The 23995-nt window shown below is 44.9% G+C and overlaps 1 protein-coding gene across 5 annotated transcripts in view; it reads right to left on the bottom strand.

The window, feature by feature from the left end:
- PARVB (parvin beta) overlaps positions 1-23995 on the bottom strand; it is a 106630-nt gene that overhangs the window by 57598 nt on the left and 25037 nt on the right. Inside the window, exons 1-3 of one of the 5 annotated variants that reach the window (XM_034783646.1) lie at positions 15342-15451; positions 9991-10080; positions 2733-2803 (exon numbers count right to left, since the gene is read on the bottom strand). In XM_034783646.1, coding sequence (XP_034639537.1) covers positions 2733-2803; positions 9991-10080; positions 15342-15378 — 198 coding nt within the window. In that variant the 5' untranslated portion in view covers positions 15379-15451. Of the gene's footprint in view, positions 1-2732; positions 2853-9990; positions 10081-10945; positions 11011-15305; positions 15452-23995 lie in introns of those variants that run through there. The other 4 variants (XM_034783656.1, XM_034783663.1, XM_034783637.1 and 1 more) reach the window with 4 other exon arrangements.

Raw genomic sequence — 23995 nt, 5'->3', positions numbered from 1 at the left:
AGCCCCTAGGAGCTTCCAGGACATAGGAATCAGGACTCCATTGCCCTGAATGTTGTACAATCATGTGCACCTGTACAAAGTGAGAGTAAAACGTTACCAGTCTGATTTGTAAGCAACTGTGCTGAGTAATGGTGAACCAGGCCCCAATCCTGCAATGAAATCCATGCATAGAGACCCTGGTGCCCATGAGGAGCACATTACAGGATCAAGGCTCAAGTCTTCATCCCCGCTCTAGTCAGATTTTGAGGGGAGGAGAACCTTGCTAATTTGTATTAATGACTCAAAAGATTCATACCTGACCATAGCATAAGGGCTCCAAGTCTCACTAAATTCAATAGCAAAGCTCCCATTGATTTCAACAGGATCAGGAACAGAACTTGTAGTGAACTAACAAGATTTTAAATCAAGTCGACTACATTCCAGAGTGTGCTTGGTTCACTTATTCTGACCACACTGGTTCAGTTTTGATTCTTCATAGGCCAGCCATGAACACCAAGTAGTACAGTTTGGAAAAGTGGCACGAGACCACTAGGGGTTTGAGGAGCACTGTTGGGTTTGAGGATTAACACAGTGAGAATGAGTGAGATTCTACTGGGTTTTAGCCCGCAACATATTCAAGGGGAATATCATGTGTACTTGCACACAGCTCCTCTCTAAAGCTGATAATACAACGATGGGTATGTTTGTTGTAAGTACATACATAGGCTGCGGTGGTATTTCTTTGAAGCATGCATTCACTCCAGTGATGTACCAAGTAAAGATACCCTGACAAGAATGTATCAAAGCACACGTCCTTTACTCCTTTATGGGATTACATAATCCAGATTTTTCTGACACATCTAAGCATTATTGCACTGTGGTTTCTAACCAAAGCAATACAAATCAAAAGCCTCGCACACAGAGAGGCAAGTACAGGAAATGTAGTAAGACAGTAGTATGAGCATGAAAGCTTCTGGGAAGAAAGGATGCATTAGGGCAGGGGTTCTCAACCTCTTTCTTTCTGAGGCCGCCACCAACATGCTATAAAAACATCACAGCCCACCTGTGCCACAATAACTGGTTTTCTGCATATAAATGCCAGAGCGGAGTTAGGGGATAGCAAGCAGGGCAATTGCCTGGATCCTCACGCCACTGGGGCCCTGGCGAAGCTACATTGCTCAGGCTTCAGCTTCAGCCCTGGGTGGTGGGACTCAGACCCCCAGGCTTCAGCCCAAGCTTCGGCTTTCTGCCCTGGGAGCCAGCAAGTCTAACACTGGCCCTGCTTCGCAGCCCCCCGAAACCTGCTCGCGGCGCCCCCGGATCCCGGGTTGAGAACCACTTCATTAGGGTACAAACCTGCCAACACTTCTCTCTGTTCCATCCTTCACTCGGTTAACCTCAATAACCCTAACCCTTAAACTGGCCCTTCTAAATGCTACGCACTCTGGGTTAGACTCCTCCACCTCACACAGAGCATGAGTAAATGAGCACTGTGTGGGGAACTGGGGCTGGAGTGGCATGGAGTCGATAACTGTTATAGGACAGGCTGTGGGGCAATACTACAGATCCTGAGCTGGAATAACAGCTGCTGCCTCTCCACACACACAGTGCAGCTGCTCCCAGCTACTGGATACATCACAATCACAGATCCAGTCCCTCCCCTAGCACACAGGTAGATCAGAAGCTTCTGTTCTCCCTGTCTCATAACACAAAAGCAAAGGGACATTCAATGAAATTGAAAAGAAGAAAATTCAAGACTAGAAAAAGAAAATAATTTTCACACAACACGCAATTATACTGTGGCCAAGAACTTAGTAAGAATTCAAAAGGGGATTGAATATTTATATGGATACCAAGAATATCCAGAGTGAGAGAATAAACAACAAAATATAGTGGAAGGGATGTTAAACCTCAAGCTTTAGGGCTTAACCGTAAGCCAATCTCTAGCTTTAAGAGACCAGAATGAGACCCTAATGTGGGGGGGTAGATTATGCCACATCTGCCTACTGTGGGGTTCTTACATCTTCCTCTGAAGCATCTGGCTCTAGTCATCATAGAGAACAGCATGCTGGACTAGATGGACCTCAGGTCTGCTCATTATGGCAATGCCTATATTCCTATACTCTCAATGATCCTCTTCACTTGGACCTGGCCTGGCGCCCACTCCCCCAGTGTGCAAATATGAAGACCACCCTGCACAACCATTTCACCTGCCCCCTTCCTGGAACAGGGGCACTGCTGGGGCTCCAGAACACAGAGCATGGGCCCTCCTCCACCATGGCAGAATTTCACACACAGCGAAAAAGCCTATTCCTCCCCTACTGATCATTTCATCCATCTGTGCTCCTTTCCTGTAACCCAAACTCACACCTACCAAAACTGTTTCCCCTGCTATCACAATGACAGGGAGCCTGGTTTCTCACGTCATGAGGAATGGCATTGTGATCATTGCTAGATTCAAGCTGAACTCTGCCTCACTTCAGTATTTAAAGGAATGCAACTGTAGCCTTCATCTCCCCGCCCTAAGCATCCTCAGGCTCTCAGATGTCTGCTAACCTCTTCTGCTATCTTCTTTGCTGTTGGCCTTACTTCCTAGCACTTGTATGTGACCTCAATATCCAGGACAGTTCATGAATTATTATCCCTTTACATAGATGTATTCTCAAAACAGATCTCTGGTTTGTAAAGGATTACATATAGCAATCTAAAGATTTTTTCATGAAAGAAAAACAAGACAAGTATTTACTACCTACCTTGATTAGTTCTTTGAACTTGGAGTCTTCTTTGGAGTTGGGATCGATCATGGTACGTTCCTCATTTTCCTCTGGCCATTGAGAAGGGAAATGTCTAGTTAGAGCCATGACATGAACACACTGTCGAGGATAATACAGGAGCTATTATTTATAAAGCTGGCTGGAAGTTGATTAAGAAATGGCAAAGTCTAGTCATCATACTAGTGAGGGAACATCAAGTGATCAAAGCATGGGGAATTCTTTAGAGATACACTAAAGGATTACACAGTACTAAGTTCCCTAAAATAAGATTCAACTGGCCTTCATCAGGTCATGCAGCATAGTGTGTGTCAGGCTGTATCATCTAGTCTCCTGTATCATGTAGGCTCCTTGGGGCAGGGCTATGTCTTTCTCCAGACAGACCAGAGCACGTTAGTGGCACCCAGCTAACAATGATGATCATTTTTTCTTTTCATCGGTTATTTAATTTTCCTTTTAAGCTACATCATCAGACTGCAGCATCCTAAAGAACCCAGCAAGCTCACTGCATTATGCTCCCTGTAACAGGGGTGACATGGGATTATGGGTCATCCTCCTTGTGATGGTGCTCTCCATATGAGGTTATGAAAATATGCTAATGAGTGTGAATAAAATGTAACTGAAATATGCTTCATGCAAAAGTAAGGTATCATTACAAAGCTTATAATCTACTGAGTGTGTTCATCCTATTTGTATAAATGTATCATTCTTGTATCTGAAACTAGAAATATGAAATATAACTCTGAGGTCCTATTGTAATTATGCAAAGTGTGGGCTATTAATGGTGGCTTGGAATCTTGACGGCTCCCATTAACCAGGACGATTGGTTGTAAATGGCTCTGTTTACTTGTAAGTCTTCCTGTATACCTGTGTGCTGGCAAGTGGGTAATGAAGTCTTACAGTGACATGTGATCATGTCACCTGAACTGGAATCCATCTTTAACCTAGTGCTTTTCCATTTAGGAGGGGTGGGAACCCAGAGAGGGACAAAGGATTCCCACCTTATGCAGAAGATACATAAGGGGGTGGAACAGAATAAAGAGGGCGGCAGTCATGAGAAATCCCCTAGCTACCACCTGAGCTGGAACAAGGACTGTACCAGAGGAAAGGATTGGGCCCAGACTAGGAGGACATCCAGTCTGTGATAGAAGCTTATTAAAACATCTCTGAGGGTAAGATTTTATCTGTATTCAGTTTTCTTACTGTATTAGGCTTAGACTTGTGTGTTTTATTTTATTTTGCTTGGTAATTCACTTTGTTCTATCTGTTATTACTTGGAACCACTTAAATCCTACTTTTTGCATTTAATAAAATCACTTTTCTACCTATTAATTAACCCAGAGTAAGTATTAATACCTGGGGGGGGGCAAAGAGCTGTGCGTCTCTCTCTATCAGTGTTATAGAGGGCGAACAATTTATGAGTTTACCCTATATAAACTTTATACAGGGTAAAACAGATTTATCTGGGGGTTTGGACCCCATTGGGAGCTGGTTATCTGAGTGTTGGAGACAGGAACACTTCTTAAGCTGTTTTCAGTTACGCCTGCAGCTTGTGGGGAACCTGGTTCAGACTTGGATCTGCGTTTGCAGCAGGCAAGCATGTCTGGCTCAAACAGGGCAAGGTACTGAAGTCTCAAGCTGCCAGGGAAAACGGGCTCAGAGGTAGTCTAGGCACATCAGGTGGCAGTCCCAAGGGGGTTTCTATGACCCAACCCGTCACACTCCTTTCTCCTGCTCCCTGCCTTTTCAAATCCCACTGTAAAATTTGCTAGCTAGCAAGGACTGCGCTTACTCTGCTGCAACTGCACATAATGCTGAGTCAACGCCAGCAGCAATACCAAGAGTGAAACTGACAAGGATTTAGGTCAAATTCAGTTGTGCCTGGAGGAAAGTGCCCAGAGCAAGTCTAGCAGAGGTGCAATCTGCTCCATTGCTGTGGAGCTGAAGAGTGGAAAGAAGAGAAATATTTTCTCCTACCTCCAAGGAGCAGCCAGACCAACACAATTTGGGAGGGAGGGGAGAAGGAGAAGGGAAAAGACACACAAAGGAGCGGAAATGGAACAGGACACAGAACAGGAAGTGGAGTGGGATGAGTGGAAGAGAACAAGGAGGACATACAAATGGGAAGTGGAGTGGAGTGGGACAGTTAGAAGGCATCGAGGAGGTAGCTGGGTGCATCAGAACTGAGGACGCAGCTTAGTTCCTCAGTGTTAGCAGCAGCTAGGAGTACTGTAGCTAAAGCCCTTGGCAAGGAAGTGTAGGGAGTGTCTTTCTACACAGTTGCTTGGACCAACTGAAAGAACCATGCCAACAGGCTCTGGGGGAAGACCTATCTAACTCTTCTCAGCTTGAGGATGGTTTCCATAACACATGGGTGAAGGGAGGGAAGAAGAGGAGAGACCGATAAAATAAGGAAGAGGAAAGAGAAGGTGGGGGAGGGTGAAAGACAAAAAATCCAAAGGAAGGGAGGAGACAAAGGAACAGAAGAGGGAGCGGGAGGAGTAAAGATTAATTTTAGAAGGATGATTGCATTTGAGGTTTTTTTCCCCACTGAGCCAACACTTTGTTGGACTGGTAACAAAGGCTCCCCCTTTGTTTTTCCCCACCACAATTGAATGCATCTGTAGGTGCACACAGCATTCTACCCTAGATGCAAATATTAAGGAGCAATGTTGTTACAGCCTGTTAAATTCTGGTGCTCAATTTCAACTAGCAAACTCACCCTTCCCCACCTTTCCTCATTGTAATCTCCTTTGTTGCTGAAATGACAGTTGTGATTTAGTTTAGAACAGCTCCTATAAGTGGAAATGAAAGCACAGCTGCTACACAACAACAGGAATGCAGCATCACAGCCTTGTTACATGATCCACTGCGCTACAGCTAAAACAGAACTGGAGGGTTTAACTTTAGCAGTGCACATACATAGACATACAGGATGAAATCCAGGCCTGTTGGAAGTCAATGGCAACATTTCCATTGACTTCCATGGGCCAGAATTACACCCATAGCATACACTTGCCTAAGATTTATGAGGCAGAAGCCTTTGATACATGATACACATGCTTCACATCTGACTGTACCGTTTAAGAAGCCAGGCCCGCTTGAGTAGGTCTACTCTGTCGCTGGAGCAAGCCTGCCTGCCCAGGCAGACTGACTGACGCTAGCTCCGCTCAAGCTAACACGCTAAAAACAGCAGCGTGGACACTGTGGCCCAGGCAACAGCTCTACACGACCCCCCGCACTGCCACCTGACCTGGACTACTCAGCCATTTTTAGCACTCTAGCTTGAGTCCCTCTGTGGGGGCTGGCTCTTTGCAGTGTGGACTTATCCTTTGTGTTGCTTGGATGTACACGTGAATGGAAGATGGACAGAGATGCCAACACATTGTGGTACTATGTAGTCCACCACACAAACAATATCATGGTCACAAAAAGGAGTTTTGATGGCCACAGTGCCACGGACAGAGAGCCCTCTGACCTGCACCGCTGTTCAGGCACCAGAACACGACAACCCGCTGTCCCAGTATTACAGTTACGTTGCTGTTAGTGATGAAGCTCTGCACTCACACTGGGTGGATATGACAGACTGTACAATTGAGTGGGGTTTCCCTAGACCTGCCCAGACATTTGGGCTCAGTTCTTTGCAGGGTCCACAATCTATTAAAAAACACCTAAACTGAACGTTAAAAACGTTTGCCAAATTTTCCACAAACCTAGGAAGAGCTTCTGATTCTGTAAGGTTTCTAGTTTCTTTTGGTTCTTTACTTCCTCCTGTCTACTGGGATGAGTCAAGCAGGCGAACGCTAAGGAAGTTACACCCAGCACACGCCCAGCCCATGAGGTTGCGAGCTGGAACTTTCAAAAGAGGGCTCACCCATGTTTGTGCAACACCCACCTTTCCTGTGCGGGACCCTAATCTCTCTCAGTCTCTCTCACCCGTCTTTAACAGAAGAGGGGATTAGAGAAGCTCTTTTTGTGTCTTTTTATATAAAGGCCTCATGATATATTGTTATTTGCTTGAGGGTCTTATCTATATCAAAACAGGACAGAATTAGACCAAGGCTCCAGCTAATCCAATATCCCATCTCTGAAAAGAGTCAATACCAGATGCAGCAGAGGAAGGCGTTAGGTCCCCCGCCCTTATTCAATTATGGAATAATCTCTACAGAAGTTAGTTTTCTTCCCCATTCTGGTCAGTCAGTGCCTGGCTTATGCCCAGAAGAATGCAGATTTGTCTCTCTGGTTTCCTTTGCCTATTTAATGTAACCATGGGTTTTCCCATTATCCATATAAACAGTTACTCCTTTTTGCAACTGCTCAGAATTATTTGACTCAGTGACATCTTGTGCCAATGAGTTCCACAAGTTAAAATATATATTGTTGGGGGGGGGGCACATTTCCTTTTATCATTTTAAACTTGTTGCTTTTTAATTTCAGTGTGTGCCTCCTTGTTCTCATAATATCAGAAAGGATAAATAAAAGCTCTCAATTTACCTCTCCTCTATCACATTACTTATTTTACATACCTCTAGCATAGCCCCTCTTATTTGTCTCTTCTATGAACTAAACATTTATCCTCTTTTCAATCTCTCCCACCCTCTGTTCATTCTCCAGACCCATATTTAGTCCCCTATTTCTTCTATATCATCATTTGTGAGATGGGATGACCAGAACCCATACCAAGGCTGGAATGTATTATCCATTTATTTAATACGTACTTTGAGAAAAAGGATGGCCTAGTGGTTAGGCCCAGAGACCAGGAGCTGCGACACCCATGTTCAATTCCCAGTTCTCACACTCTGTTTGAGTTTGGGCAAGTAACTTAGGCTATGTCTACACTAGGGACCTTACAGCAGCACAGCTGTACTGCTGCAGCTGCACCACTGTAAGGTCTTCCATGTAGCTGCTCTCTGCCAGCAGGAAAGAATTCTCCCGCTGGCATAATTAAACCACCCCCCAACAGGTGGTAGCTACATGGCGCTGTCCACACCAGCACTTCTGTCAGTGAAACTTATGTTGGTCAGGAGTGTGTTTTTTTCACACCCCAACTGACAAACGTTTCGCCAACAAAAGTGCTAGTATAGACATACCCTTGCATGTCTCAGTTCCCCATTAGTACAATGGGAATAATAGGAATTCCCTACCTCACAGGGGTGAGGTGAGGATAAATCCATAGCCTTAGTCTCTCTGTGCCTCAGTTCCCCATTTGTACAATAGGATAACAGAACTTGCCTATCTCACAGGGATGTTGGGAGGATAAATACATTAAAGATTGTGAGGTGCTCAGATATTTCGGTGATGGGGCCAGGCAAGTATAACAAGATATATATTCAGAATTATATTCAGTCTAATTATTTACATATCCTAGCATTTATTTGCTTTTTGAACCACTGCTACACTATAAGCCAGGGATTGGCAACCTTTGGCATACAGCCCGTCAGGGAAATCCACTGGCAGGCCAGGACGGTTTGTTTACCTGCAGCGTCTGCAGGTTCAGCTGATCGCAGCTCCCACTGGCCGCGGTGCACCATTCCAGGCCAATGGGGGCTGCAGGAAGCGGTGGCCAGCACATTGCCTGGAATGGCAGTGGCCAGTGGGAGTTGCAGTCAGCCAAACCAGTGGGAGTTGCAGTCAGCCAAACCTGCAGACACTACAGGTTAACAAACCGTCCTGGCCCGCCAGCGGATTTCCCTGTCGGGCCACGTGCCAAAGGTTGCCAATCCCTGGCTTATTGTTGATAGTTAATTTAGAACCCAGCATGATGTGCGAGTATTTTAATTTATTCTTTCTGGAGTGCAAAACCTTGCATTGGTCAACAATGAATTTCATCTGCCATCATGCTGCCCAGTCATCTAGCTTAACTGGGTCCCTCTGGATTTCCTCAGAGTCTACTCTAATCGTAACTACCTTAAATATGCTATCTGTTCGTTTTTCCATCTCACTGCTCGCCTCCTTTTTCAGATCATTAATGGAATATACTAAAAACATCAGACCTTGTAGAGAACCTTGGCACACCATACCATGAAAACTTTTGGTATGTTGAAAACTGACCATTTGTTCCTACTCTGTTTTCTGTCTCTTGACCAGTTTCTGAACCACAACAGTACTCTTCATCTCATCCCAAGACTACTTAGGTCAGGTCTACACTACCACATAAGTCCACCTAACCTACATCGCTCAGGGGCATGAAAAAGACCCCCCCCTGAGCAATGCAAGTTACAGAGACCTAAGCGCTGTCCACACCAGTGCTATGTCAGTGGGAGATGCTCTCCTGCAGACATAACTTCTGCTTCACACAGAGGTGGAATAATTATCCCAACAGAAGAGTGCTCTGCCATCGGAATAGAGCGTCTTCACCAGATGTACTGGTGCACAGCAGCACTGGTGCAGCTGCGCTGATGTAGTGCTTCTAGTGTAGACCTGCCCTTAGTTTCCTTAATTCCTTAATATGTGGCATTTTGCCAAAGACTTTTCGAAAGTTCAAATAAAATTATATTTATGGATTCCTCTTTTATCCACTGTTTCACTGACATTCTCAAATTCTAGTAGATTGGCATCCTTTACAAATGCTATGCTAGTCTGTCTTATCATATGTTCATCTAGGTGTTTTATCATTCTATTTTTTAATTACTGTTGCTTACAGTTTCCCTGGTACTGGAGTAAGGCTCAATGTACTTCCTAAGATCACCACTAGCATCTTTGTTAAAGTTCGGTGCAGTATTTGTTACTACACCAGGAGCCTGGAAGGTGCGTAAGTGAAATTAGTCAAAGGCTCAATATTTATATGAGCACTTCAGCCAATTCATTCTTTCAGAAGTCTTGGAACAACACCCCTGGTGACTTGTTGCTCTTTAATGTAGTTGTTTGTTCCAAGGCCTACACTTTTGATATGTCAATCTCTGACAGTGTCTCATCCTCATTACCTGAAAAGACTAGTTCCAGGGTAGGTATTTCCTAAATATCCTCTGTGATATGGAATGATGCAAAGAAATCAGTTAGTTTCTCTGCAATGCCCTTGTCTTCCTGATAGTCCAATTCTCTTGCTAGCTTCCTGGCTCTAACATACTTGAGTAGTGGGCATACTGCTGTTCAAATTTCCTCTCAGCCCTTCTAATTTTTATCCTACATTTTACATACTATAGTTCATGCTCATTTCTATTGGCTTCAATTTTCAATACCTACGCACATACTGATCTCCATTAAAACACACTTGCTTATGCCTGTAGCATTAATACTGTACCTAATAGGGTATCTTCAGGGTGGATATCAATGGTGGCGGGAGACATTGGCGCGTTGATAGCATTTTTGCCCTCTTCCTGCAGGTCGCTCACTGAAGAGAAGAAAAGAAAAGAAGAGAGAAAAAAAAACTTTTATAAACGCAGAATTTTGTACTTTTTACACATTTTTTAGCTACAGGGGAAGAATACATCCGGCAGGCCCATTTCAAAGCAAGTTTACAGCTTATGGAAATAAGAACCACAGCTGCTGTGGAAAAGAATCAGAGAGTCAAAACATTTTGCCGTTTCATATTAAACAGCTGGTTAGCCGGGTGATTTAGTGGAGGTTATTTTGCAGGAGTCTTGAGCTTGCAGTGAAGATGAACTCAGAATTTCCATTTCCCACACCGGGAAGCGTTTAGAGCTCTGTGGGCGCTCTCTCAGTCTGGAGTAAAGATGGTTCCTTTTGTGCACCTCATGGGGCTGCACAGGAGACAGAAAGGGGAACTAAACACTAGTTGACTGGACTTCTATGTCAATAAGAACAATCTTTTCCGCCTGCAAGGATCACGATGTGCCACTGTAATTAACAAAAAGCCTGAAAGAGCCCAAGGAAGACTTGAGAAACAGTAAAAGGGGTTTTAGTGAAACACTGGCATTCACATTATAAAGAGGCATAGTATGGGCTAGGACAGTGGTTCTCAAACTTTTGTACTGGTGACCCCTTTCACATAGCAAGCCTCTGAGTGCAACCCCCGTGATCAATTAAAAACACTTTTTTATATATTTAACACCATTATAAATGCTGGAGGCAAAGCGGGGCTTGGGATGGAGGCTGACAGCTCATGACCCCGCAGGTAATAACCTCGCGACCTCCTGAGGGGTCCCAGCCCCCAGTTTGAGAACCCCTGGGCTAGGGGATCAAGCATAAGACTGGAATCTTTGAACTCGAGCTCTAAACCCAAAACTGTCACTGACCTCTCTGTAGGATCCTGGGACAAGTCGCTCAACTAGTCTGTGTCTCCTTTCAGCTATCTGTAAAATGGATCTATAGAACAAGATTCCAGGATTGTCACTCTGTATGTCCCTCTGAAGCTTAAAATGTCTGTTGAATCAGGGTGAAGTGATGGAAACAGCTATAAGCATGGCTGAGGGGATTTTTTTGCCCAGAATACCACGGGGTTCAATTATGCCGGCATTCACGGTCTGTTACCATCCAGTTTTCAAGTTCTCAACCATTCTGACTTTATGAATTACACCCATGTGACAGTAAGGCATGTATTTATAATAGTCCAAGAGTCCTACACCACTGCGATATCAGCAGTAACTCAACCAATCACCACCCTTTCTTTACAGCTAATTTTCATTCAACAACAATTTCATTGGTTGTATGAGGGAGTCTGAAGAGATGGTGGATTACTTGGCCCAGCTGTCACAGTTCCTCAAAACCACCCACACAACATCACAACCAACACATACAATAACCCAAACCTACATAACCCTAATGGCAACACCACTCCCCAATCCCATTCACAACTGACACAAATCAACACGTCTCCCAGCACAATCCTCCTACAAACAAATCAACAAAACTGACACGCATCATAATCCCAAACATCTCTCTGAAGCCTAGAATGTCTGTTGAGTCAGTATGAACCGATGGAAATGGCTACAGACATGGCTGAGAGCCCTTTTTGTTTAGCATATCACCAGGTTCAATCAGCATTGGGATGTTCAGCTATTTACAGCTTTTTTTAGTTTTTTTTAAAAACACACAACTTTACAAATTACACTGCTGCAGCAGCACGTCCTTTCAGCTACTAATATTAACATACCTAACTCTCAGCAGTGTTGGATGGAATAACAGTGTTTGTGCACAGCTAGAAAAAGAGCAAAAGTATTGTATGTGCTATTAGTACCATCACACGCTATTAACGGATATGCACCTGAAGCGCTATGGATAACAAAATCAAGCACTTATTTTAAGTTAAAGGAACAGATGGGTTTGACATAAGACAAAAGCACTCTTCAAGGAAACTATGTAGGCTACGGTAACCCACAGCAGCTCCGTGCGGTGCTCTGCTGATCTCTAGTAGTGGCTGGGTCACACAGAGATCGATGAGCCTGTTACAGCCTTGGCTAACAGAGCTGGATTATTTTAGCTCAAGAAGAAGAGGTTCGTGCTTCTAGATCCAGAGGCACCATGTTCAATCTCTGCTGACAACAACCCACTTCGGGGCCTGGTGCTACACTGTACTTAGGGATGGATAAAGTCCAGGAAAAATAAAAACCCAAGATCAATCTTCACCCTCCAGGTTGAAGTTTGGATAACTTACTTTTGCTGCTGCTGTCATTTTCAGTTTCACATCCTTCTGCACTGCATGGCCATGGTGAGGAGTGAAAGTGGAAATGCCAAAATATCATGAGAAAGCAACTCTTGCAGTATTTCGGACCCATCTGAAGGCAGCAGTAGAATTAAGGTAGAATCCGTAGGTTCTGGTCTCCCTGGGCTATCACACTTTGAAGGAAGATCAATAACTCAGGAGTGGAAAGAAAATCATCAAGAACAGTGGGAGTCATCAAGGGACTATGGGATAGGGAAGAGACAGGACCTATGTAAGGGGGGAAATCTCAAAATTATGGTGGATCCTGGTCCTATTTAGCCTTAATCTGCTTTTACCATGAAGTGCTAGAAATCTCCTGTTCTCATGAGATTAACAGACCAAGAAAAAGTTAGGCTACATTAGGGTGGGTAGATAAGCTGCCACATTTATGGATGCTTCTCCCAACCTTTTTAGGTTTGCCAATTGTAACCCACACACCTCCTGGGTGTGGTGTTCTGTCCCATCTAGTGGCACCGAGACCACTTAGAGAGAGATTAATGAGTCTGCTCTACAGCCTTAACTAACAGCCATATGGCTTTTCGCTCATGAATATATCTCCAGAGGTCCCAGGTTCGATCCCGCCTGCCAACAACCGGCGTCTGGCAGCGTTACGCTATCACCAGCTTCACATAGTATTGGCCACTGAGGAAGGGTGTAGTGGGCAGGGATTCAAAGACCTAGGTTCCAAGGCACAGTAAAAGCAGAACTTTAAATTTGCAGATAACAAGTCTTTCTCCGACCTACCAAAAAAGTGCAACGTCACTTCAGGAGTGACAAGAATGTTTTCATTGTCTATGCAGGAGACTACACGGGAAGCCCAAGTCCTTGAGGCCCTTTTGGGGCAAAGCAAGGATTTCCATATAAACAGGGAAATAACCACAAGCCTAACAGAGCAGTCCTTTCCTGGTGAAAAAGGCAATCTAAACCACACCGGTCTCCCATCAGGCAGTTCTTTTAAAAATAGATCCCTACTCCCCTTTCCTGTAGTGAGATCAACCCATATACTCTAGCCATTTGTATATGTATTACACACGTTATAAAGTCCCATGTCACCACTCTCCACCTCCTCCCCATACAGAAAGAGGTTAACAGAAAATTAGAATGCTTGGGACACACGCGCGATAATCTCTGCGCAACATTTCACTGGCAGCCAAAGAGAAGGCACTTAAAACCATTTATCACTTTTCCTAATGAGGATTCCAAGAGGTGAACTAGTTTCTGCTTGCTGGCAGGCTATCAAGTAAGTATAAATTCCCTGAATGCCACACGTTGTCCTTATGTCCCCAGAAGCAGCAAATGCCAGATTCATATATTTTGAGAGCCTATGGATTAAGATCCACGTTAAAGTGACCTCCTAGAGTTAATATGCTACAAGAGTGTGTCCTGCCAGTAATAAGGTACAGCTCACTTTTGGTATCGTATACTTCTTGCAAAAGGACAGGAGCAAAACTGCATTCTCTACTATATATGGAATATGTTGTATATACTGTAGCTTTTTTACCTAAACATATCTAATTAAAAAAAGACATTAAGGACTTCTGGATTTTATTCATTTTTTTGAAATTCCTCTAAACACAAAATCAGAGAACTAAAAAGTCACATGCTAAGTTGAGTGTCTTTTCATAGCATGGCATCCTCTCTGTGTGTCCACTTAGGGCTCCATCCTGCAAACCCCTATTCCCTCAAGTAGTCCTTACACTGAGAAGTCAATGGAAATACACATGCAAGTAGGAATAATCACAAATAAGGTTTTGCAGATCTGGAACATGGAGATTTTCAAAGTTTCCCTAGACACCCAAATCCCATTCAATCAAGTTGCCTTTGAAAATCCCAGCTTCAATTACTAACTCTTCATGGCAGAAGTTTTATCTTCATTATTAGTAGAATTTACATCATTACTGTAACACCCAAAATCTCCTGGCAGGACCAGGGCCTCCCTGCACTGGGAAAAGATAGATGATGAGACAGTCATTGCCCTGGAGAGCATATTTATTTTAAAGTACCTGGCACCCACTGTGCGCTAAATAAATACAAAAGATGCTTTCAGAAAATTACATTTAAACAAGATTTCTTTTAAATAGGCTTGGAAGGATTTGATTTTTTTTAAATTGGTAAATGTCAGCAATCGTCGTCTTACACATACACACACACCCAACTGAGAAAAAGTATTTCCATCACTAATCATCAAAATTTGCAGAACAGCAAAGTCAGAAAAATGCTATATGAGAACTTATTAGGGTTTGATTTAAGGACATTTACTTTATATGTTTTTGACATCTGATGTTGTATCGGGTTATAAAGCTTAACATTTTGAATCATGTCTGCTGCCATTCAAGCATTATTGTCTGACCTCCCCCTATAATTTCCCACAACTATGACAATTTAAATTGAAAAAAATGCTTAAAAATAATCATCGCTATTATCCATCAAAATTGTCCAAAAAAATGAAATTCTGCCAAGCTTACTTTTAAAATGCAGCTAAGTTGCTTTATTCCCCCAGGAGTTTGATTCAAAAAGGAAGCTCTCTGATCAAAGTAGATAAGGAAGGAGATATTTTTAAAATGCAAAAATTACATTTTGAAATCAAAACAAAGTAAAGTATTTTTAGCAAATAAAATCCCCTCCTTTCTACAACACCCTTCTATGGCTAAGGGCTCAAAAACAGATAAAGAAAAAGTTAAAGGTGAAAATAAATGCAGTCATGCATTATGCACCCAGCGCCCATCTTACACACAGTTGAAGAAACATGTTTGCTCTTAAAAGCCAATTTGCTGGGCTGAATACCACAAGGGCAAAAGGTTCTGTCCTATTTCTGTAGCAAGTGCCTAGTCAGAACAAAGTGCTGCCATTTCAATAAAGCAAATTCTAAAAGACAGTCCCCCAGACAGAGCCTCACTTACAGAAAGCCAGAAGCTCACAGCTAGAACTCTGCTCCACACAGGTAGCTTACAAACCTTAGAGTTTTGTGCATGACAAATCCTTTCGCGTACCTCCTTTTTTGCGTTTTTTACAAAGCAGCCCTGCCATTTTGGCTCCCTACAATATGCGATGGTCTGGAGCGTACCTCTGCAGTGCAGTATGTGCAGTGAAAATGTTAAAGGAAGAGTGGCAGCTGGACAGGGACTGACATGCCTGGCCAGTCAAACTTGGGTTAATTTGGTCATGGTGACTTGGGAGGAGAGAGAGCAAGACAGCAGCAGTTATGCGGAGGGGAGAGTAGGGGGAGAAAAAATACTTTGCTTGATAGCATGAAATTCAAGGAGGATGAACTCCCAGCATGGAATTCGCAACATGGCTCACGTTCTGTAAGAGAGACAAAGAAGCCATAAGTCCATCGCGGTCAGCTCGGGGCAACAGCTGACACACGATTTTTAAAGGTAGCACTTAGCCCACAAGAAGTCCCTGGTGACAGTCATCTTTGCCCATTAGCCAGGGCACAGTCACATTCCCCCACCGTCAAGCAATCACAATGGCTTATCAAAGAGAATACTGAAGTGCAGAGAGGAATGAGAGGTTCAAATGGCACTGATCAATTATGCAGATAGTCAGAGAGATCTAATAGCAGGTCTTATTTCATCATCTTCCATTCCCCTGTGTGGCTACGTTTGCTTTGAGGTTTAAGCTTCAGGTTTATCATAATATTCCACATGCCAGAGTTTATGAAAATAAGAAACTGTCCCATGAAAGCTGCAAAGTTCAGATCAGGATTATTCACAATTCTAGTGCACATGCCTGTGTGAATATGCATTTGCTGGGGTACTGTCAACATGGTGAACTCTGAAGTGTATTCATAGAGTTTTTTGGTAACAATTTTGCGTCACCGCTTTCCCCTCCACACCAATATTCTGTTAGTCAGATACAGCAATGAAGCAGGAGGGAGGAAATAACATACAACACACATACAAAAGAGACCAAGACAACTCACAATCACACAATGGAGACAGCAACAAAAACAAATTATTCAAGATTGAGCAATGTATCCATTTCAGGGAAGAACCCAATAGATGTTTTAATAAAGGCCCACAAAAGTTATGCAAAAAAATTCAGTCTAGCTGAGACAAGTTTCACGAGTCTCCAGATAACAGGCCATCTGAAAAGGGCTTGCCAGGGTAGCTACTGTATACCAATAGAGCTATACCAGCAAACCCCCTTTGTGGAAAAGCACCTTATACTGGCAAAAAAGGGGTTGCCTTTTAACCAGTATAGCTTATACCAACTCCTCAAATGGGATAAGCTCTATTGGCAAAAGGACTTTTTTGGCAGTAAAACTGCATCTACACTACACTAGGATTTTTGCTGCCATAGCGAAGTGATTTTTTCCTCCTCACACTCCTACCAGATGCAGCTATGCCGGTAAAACATTCTAGTGTAAACCAGCCCTCAGCCAGAAGGTGGGAAAACTAACTTGCTTCTTCTGAGTCATGAGGATTGGTCTCACCCCTGAGTCACATCTGGTCTGTAGTAATGTGAGGGACTCTGCTAAACAGTTGTAGCCCCAGAGTCAAATTTTCAAAAATTGTGACTTAGAAGCCTGTTGATTAGGACTGAGAATTTTTACTGATATAATTATACTGACATAAGCCCTGGTACAGACTGATATAATTGTGCCTTATACCAGTATAGCTTATTGTGCTTCCCAAACTGGAGTAAGCTATACTGGTCTAACTGCATCCACGCTGGAGAGATGAGAAGGGGGCGGTTGGTGCTCTAACTATATTAGTTAATGCAGCAAAACTTTCTAGTGGAGACAATCCCCAAGTCCTATTTACAAAAGTGATTTAGGAGCGTACATTCCACTGACAGTCAATGAGACCTGGGTACCTAAAAATTCTACCCTAAATCTCACTGAAAGTCAACGGGGGTGTAGACTCCTAAATGCCTATCTCATTTTGAAAACTGGACATATGCACTTTTGAAAAATGTACTTCCATTTTTGCAATCAGATCTATGTAGGCAGACATAAGAACATGAGAATAGCCATACTGGGTCAGACCAAAGATCCATTCAGCCCAGTATCCTGTCTTCCGACAGTGGCCAATGCCAGGTTCCCCAGAAGGGGTGAACCTAACAGGTAATGATCAGGTGATCTCTCTCCTGCCATCCATCTCCACCCTCTGACAAACAGAGGCTAGGGACACCATTCTTTACCCATCCTGACTAATAGCCATTAATGGACTTAACCTCCATGAATTTATCTAGTTCTCTTTCAAATCCTGTTATAGTCCTAGCCTTCACAACCTCCTCAGGCAAGGAGTTCCACAAGTTGACTGTATGCGGTGTGAAGAAGAACTTCTTTTTATTTGTTTTAAACCTGCTGCCCATTAATTTCATTTGGTGGCCCCTAGTTCTTATATTATGGGAACAAGTAAATAACTTTTCCTTATTCACTTTCTCCACACCACTCATGATTTTATATACCTCTATCATATCTCCCCTTAGTCTCCTCTTTTCCAAGCTGAAAAGTCCTAGCTTGTTTAATCTCTAGATGCAATAAATCGATCCCTGAACGTGCTCCCCGTCGACTCCGGAACTCCACCAGAGCAACAGGCGGTAGCGGAGTCGACGGGGAAGCCGCGGCCATCGATCCCGCGCCGTGAGGACCTGAAGTAAATCGATCTAAGATACTTCGACTTCAGCTACGTTATTCTCGTAGCTGAAGTTGCGTATCTTAGATCGATCCTGCCCCCAGTGTAGACCCACCCTTAATTTGGCAGTGTTTATGCTCCTTTCTATTTACCTCACTAGGATTTGACTTCCACTTTTTAAAAGATTCCTTATCTGTCACTCCTTCTTTTACATGGTTGTTAAGCCACGGTGGCTCTTTTTTAGTTCTTTTAATGTGTTTTTTAATTCGGGGTATACATTTAAGTTGGGCCTCTATTATGGTGTCTTTGAAAAGGGTCCATGCAGCTTGCAGGGATTTCACTATACTCACTGTACCTTTTAATTTCTGTTTAACTAACCTCCTCATTTTTGCATAGTTCCGCTTTCTGAAATTAAATGCCACAGTGCTGGGCTGCTGAGGTGTTCTTCCACAGGAATGTTATATGTTGTTATATTACGGTCACTATTTCCAAGTGGTCCTGTTATAGTTACCTCTTAGGGTATGTCTACACTACGGGATTAATCCGAATTTATATAATTCGGATTTGAAAAACAGGTTGTATAAAGTCGAAATGAATGCGGCCACACTAAGCACATTAATTCAGTGGTGTGCGTCCAAGAACCGGGGCTAGCGTCGATTTCTGCACCTTTGCACTGTGGGTAGCTATCCCATAGCTATCCCATAGTTCCCGCAGTCTCCCGCGCCCATTGGGATTGTGGGTTAAGATCCCAGTGCCTGATGGGACAAAAAACATCGTCGCAGGTGGTTCTGGGTACAGCCTCACCTTCTCCCTCCCTCCATGAAAGCAACGGACGGCAGACAACCATTTTCACGCCTTTTTTCCTGGGTGGGTGAACACTGCAGACTCCATACCACGGCAAGCTTGGAGCCCGCTGAGCTCAAGACAGCAGTCATGAACATTGTAAACACCTCGCGCGTTCTCGTGGAGTTTATGCTCAGCCAGGACCAGAAAAACGAGGCGAGGAGGCAGCGGCGGCGGCAGCGCAGCGACAAGCGTGATGAGGACATTGACATGGACATGGACACGGACACGGACACAGAATTCTGTGAAACCACGGGCCCTGGTGCTTTGGAGATCATGTTGTTAATGGGGCAGATTCTATCCATGGAACGCCGATTCTGGGCAAGGGAAACAAGCACAGACTGGTGGGACCGCATAGTGTTGCGGGTCTGGGACGATTCCCAGTGGCTGCGGAACTTTCGCATGCGTAAGGGCACTTTCATGGAACTTTGTGACTTGCTGTCCCCTGCCCTGAAACGACAGAATACCAAGATGAGAGCAGCCCTCACAGTTGAGAAGCGCGTGGCGATAGCCCTGTGGAAGCTTGCAACGCCAGACAGCTACCGGTCAGTCAGGAATCAATTTGGAGTGGGCAAATCTACTGTGGGGGCTGCTGTGATGCAAGTAGCCAAAGCAATCACTCAGGTGCTGCTACGAAAGTTAGTGACTCTGGGAAATGTGCAGGCTATAGTGGATGGTTTTGCTGCAATGGGATTCCCTAACTGTGGTGGGGCGATAGACGGAACCCATATCCCTATCTTGGCACCGGAGCACCAAGCCACCGAGTACATAAACCGCAAGGGGTACTTTTCACTGGTGCTGCAAGCACTTGTGGATCACAAGGGACGTTTCACCAACATCAACGCGGGCGGGGCAGGAAGGGTTCATGACGCTCGCGTCTTCAGGAACACTACTCTGTTTAAAGGGCTGCAGCAAGGGACTTACTTTCCGGACCAGAAAATAACCGTTGGGGATGTTGAAATGCCAATAGTTATTCTTGGGGACCCAGCCTATCCCTTAATGCCATGGCTTATGAAGCCGTACACAGGCAGCCTGGACAGGAGTCAGGAGCTGTTTAACTACAGGCTAAGCAAGTGCAGAATGGTGGTAGAATGTGCATTTGGCCGTTTAAAAGGTCGCTGGCGATCATTATTGACTCGCTCTGACCTCAGCCAAAGAAATCTCCCCATTGTTATTTCTGCTTGCTGTGTGCTCCACAATCTCTGTGAAAGTAAGGGGGAGACCTTTATGGCGGGGTGGGAGGCTGAGTCAAATCGCCTGGCTGCTGATTACGCGCAGCCAGATACCAGGGCGATTAGAAGAGCACACCAGGAAGCGCTGTGCATCAGAGAAGCTTTAAAAACCAGTTTCATGACTGGCCAGGCTACAGTGTGAAATATCTGTTTGTTTCTCCTTCATGAAAACCCGCCCCCTTTATTGACTGATTTTCTGTAAGGAACCCACCCTCCCCCTTCCCCCAGCTTTCTTTCAAACCAAATAAAGTCACTATCATTTAAAAATCATTTATTTTTTATTAATAGATTAGAAAAAGAGGGAGGGAACCCGGGTGGTATTTGGGAGGAGGATTGCTGGGAAGGAAAAAGCCACAAAGAAAAGGTTAAAAAAATGACAGCCTTTTGCTTGGGCTGTCTGCTGGGGTGGAATGGGAAGGTGTACGGAGCCTCCCCCCCCCCCCCCCGCGTTCTTACACGTCTGGGTGAGGAGGATACGGAACATGGGGAGGGGGGAGGGTGGAACAGGGGCTGAAGCGGCAGTCTGTTTTCCAGCAGCCGTTCCTGAAGCTCCACCAGACGCCGGAGCATGTCTGTTTGCTCACGCAGCAGCCCCAGCGTTGCATCCTGCCTCCTCTGGTCTTCCTGCCGTCACCTCTCATCTCGAGCGTCTCTCCTGTCCTCACGTTGGTCCCTCCTGTCCTCACGTTCACTGGCTTCTTTCCTATACTTTGAAACTGTTTCCTTCCACTCATTCAGATGAGCTCTGTCACTGCGGCTGGATTCCATAATTTCAGAAAACATCTCGTCTCGCGTTCTCTTCTTACGACGCCTTATCTGTGATAACCTTCGGGATGGAGGAGGGAGGCTTGAGGAATTTGCAGCTGCTGTAGGGAGGGGAAAAAAGAGAGAATTGTTTAAAAAGCTACATTTTGCAGAACAATGCTTATACTCTTTCACGGTGACCAACACTATTCACATTACATAGCACATGTGATTTCTGTGCAAGGTCGCATTTTGCCTCTTAATGCTGAGTGCCTGTGGCTTTGCTGCTAGAGATCACAGGTCTGGGCAACAGAATTCGGCTTGCATGCGGCCATGGTAAGCCATTGTCTTACAGCTTCTGCGCCCTCCTTTCCCACATACCAAGCATAGCCTGTAGAGTGCTGCGGTTTTTCTGTTAACATTCAGCAGCACCAGAAAACAAACTAACCACCCCCCCCCCTCGCCATGAATTCTCTGGGATGATCGCTGTACCCCTCCCCCCCACCGCGTGGCTGGTATCAGGGAAGATCCCTGCAGGCACCAAACTAACCACCCCCCCCCCCCCCGCCGCCGCCCCCCTCCCGCCATGAATTCTCTGGGATGATCACGGTACCCCTCCCCCCACCGCGTGGCTGGTAACAGGGAAGATCCCTGCTAGCCAAACGCGAAAAACTCAGGGCCAATTTCCCATCTGCGCTTGGCTAACTGCAGGGAAGGATTTATTTTCCGCCACAGGCAAACAGCCCAGTAGGAACGGCCACCTCTGTCCCCTTAATTAAGTTCCCGTATTTCAACCAGGTTACCAGGAGTGATATCACTCTCCTGAGGATTACACAACAAGATAAAGAACGGATGTTGCTTGAATGCCAGCAAACACCGGGACCATACGCTGCCAGGCTTTGTCAGGCAATGATACCAGATTACTTGCTGCAAGCATGGCGTGGTCAAGTGTCCTACCATGGAGGAGGGAATAAGGATGCACTGCCCAGAAACCTTCTGGCAAGGCTTTCGGAGTACCTCCAGGAGAGCTTCATGGAGATGTCCCTGGAGGATTTCCGCTCCATCCCCAGACACGTTAACAGACTTTTCCAGTAGCTGAACTGACCGCGAATGCAAAGTCAGGCAAAATAATCATTAAAAACCGTTTGCTTTTAAAACAAGTTTTATATTTTAAAAGGTAAACTCACCTGAGGTCCCTTCCATGGGGTCAGAGTCTTGGGTACTGGCTTGGGAGGGTACTTCAGTCAGGGTGAGAAAAAGATCCTGGCTGTTGGGGAGAACGGAGTGCTGTGTGCTCTCTGCAAGCTCATCCTCATCCTCCTCCTCCTCCTCTCCCCCATCGGCAGAATCCTCAGGCGTCGCTGATGAGACTATCCCCGACCCAGAATCCACGATCACAGGTGGGGTAGTGGTGGCAGCCCCCCCTAGAATTGCATGCAGCTCGGCGTAGAAGCGGCATGTCCGTGGCTCTGACCCGGAGCGACCGTTTGCCTCCTTTGTTTTTTGATAGGCTTGTCTGAGCTCCTTGACTTTCACGCGGCACTGCTCAGAGTCCCTATTGTGGCCTCTCTCCATCATGCCCTTGGAGATTTTTTCAAAAGTTTTTGCATTTCGTCTTTTAGAACGAAGTTCTGCAAGCACTGAATCCTCTCCCCATACAGCGATCAGATCCAGTACCTCCCTCACGGTCCATGCTGGTGCTCTTTTTCGATTATCAGCCTGCATGGTTACCTGTGCTGATGAGCTATCTGTGGTCACCTGTGCTCTCCACACTGGGCAAACAGGAAATGAAATTCAAATGTTCGCGGGGCTTTTCCTGTCTACCTGGCCAGTGCATCCGAGTTTACATTGCTGTCCAGAGCGGTCACAATGATGCACTGTGGGATAGCTCCTGGAGGCCAATACCATCGAATTGCGGCCACACTATCCCTAATTCGAAATGTTAAAATCGATTTTGGCGCTACTCCGCTCGTCGGGGTGGAGTACAGAAATCGATTTAAAGGGCCCTTTACATCGAAATAAATAGCGTCGTTGTGTGGACGGTTGCAGGGTAAATTCGAATTAAAGCTGATAAATCCGAATTAAAGTCGTAGTGTAGACCAGGCCTTAGACCAGATGCTGCGCTCCACTCAGGACTAAATCAAGAATTGCCTCTCCCCTTGTGGGTTCCTGTACCAGCTGCTCCAAGAAGCAGTCATTTAAAGTATCGAGAAATTTTGTGTCTGCATTTCGTCCAGACCTACTGGGGTTTCCCAGGGGCAACCCTCCAGGATTGGCCTGGAGTCTCCTGGAATCGACATCGATCTCCCGGTGACTATTGAAAGCAATCCAGGAGACTTTAATAGGCTATTTTAAGAAAATGGCATTATGTCATGTTGGGGGGAAAATCTCCCAGAATAACTTCAGTCAGAGTTGGCAACCCTAATGGGGTCCCATCTGTGTGGATCCAGTTGCAGGATCAGGGCTTATGCTTGTTCCAGTGTCTGGCCATCAGTTGGCCAAAACACACACACACACTTCTTTGAGAGAGAGTGGGAAAAACATTCCAGTATTGCCAACCCCCAAACATAAAAAAATCATGACCTAGGCCCCCCAAAATAATGAGATTTTAATAAATTCAGAGTTCATTGCCTTCTAACGTCTGTGTCTTTTTGCTGCACTCTAGTCATGTTGTCAGGTTTTTCTCTGCAACCAGAGGACAACACGTTTTTTTGTAAAATAAATGAAATAATTAGTAAAAGAAATGAAAGAGGAGATTCTCCTGTAATCCCCTGAAAAATAATGTAAGTGGGGTTAAAAAAAAAGGGGGGGGGAAATCAAAGGTAGCAGAAAAGCAGCAGTGAGAAGTCCCCAACCTCAGTGTTATGTGTTTTAGGACTCACCGAGACCTATACCTGTTCCAGTTTGAACTTACAGTGGCTTTAAAGATCAGTGCCCTGGAGTGGACTACACTCTCATGCTGCTGTTATGGGCATTCAGACAGCAGCAAGACTCTCCCCTCCTTTCTTTGGCATGCATGGTGCCTCTTCTCAGGCACCAAGACTCATGAGATAAGGAAAATTAAACAGCACAGGCTGGGATTTGAAAAGAGAAATAGGAGACACCTACATTAACCTCCCAGGAAGCGCATCCTGTGAGATTTCCATGGAAAATGCAGAGGGGGTCATTCAAAACCCAGGACATCATCCCTGTAAATCCAACAGTGGTTTACAGAATCCCCTTTACTTGTGCATTGCCTCT

The sequence above is a fragment of the Trachemys scripta genome, chromosome 1, assembly GCF_013100865.1.
Source record: "Trachemys scripta elegans isolate TJP31775 chromosome 1, CAS_Tse_1.0, whole genome shotgun sequence".
NCBI lineage: Eukaryota > Metazoa > Chordata > Testudines > Emydidae > Trachemys > Trachemys scripta.
This window is presented reverse-complemented; position numbering and strand designations above follow the sequence as displayed.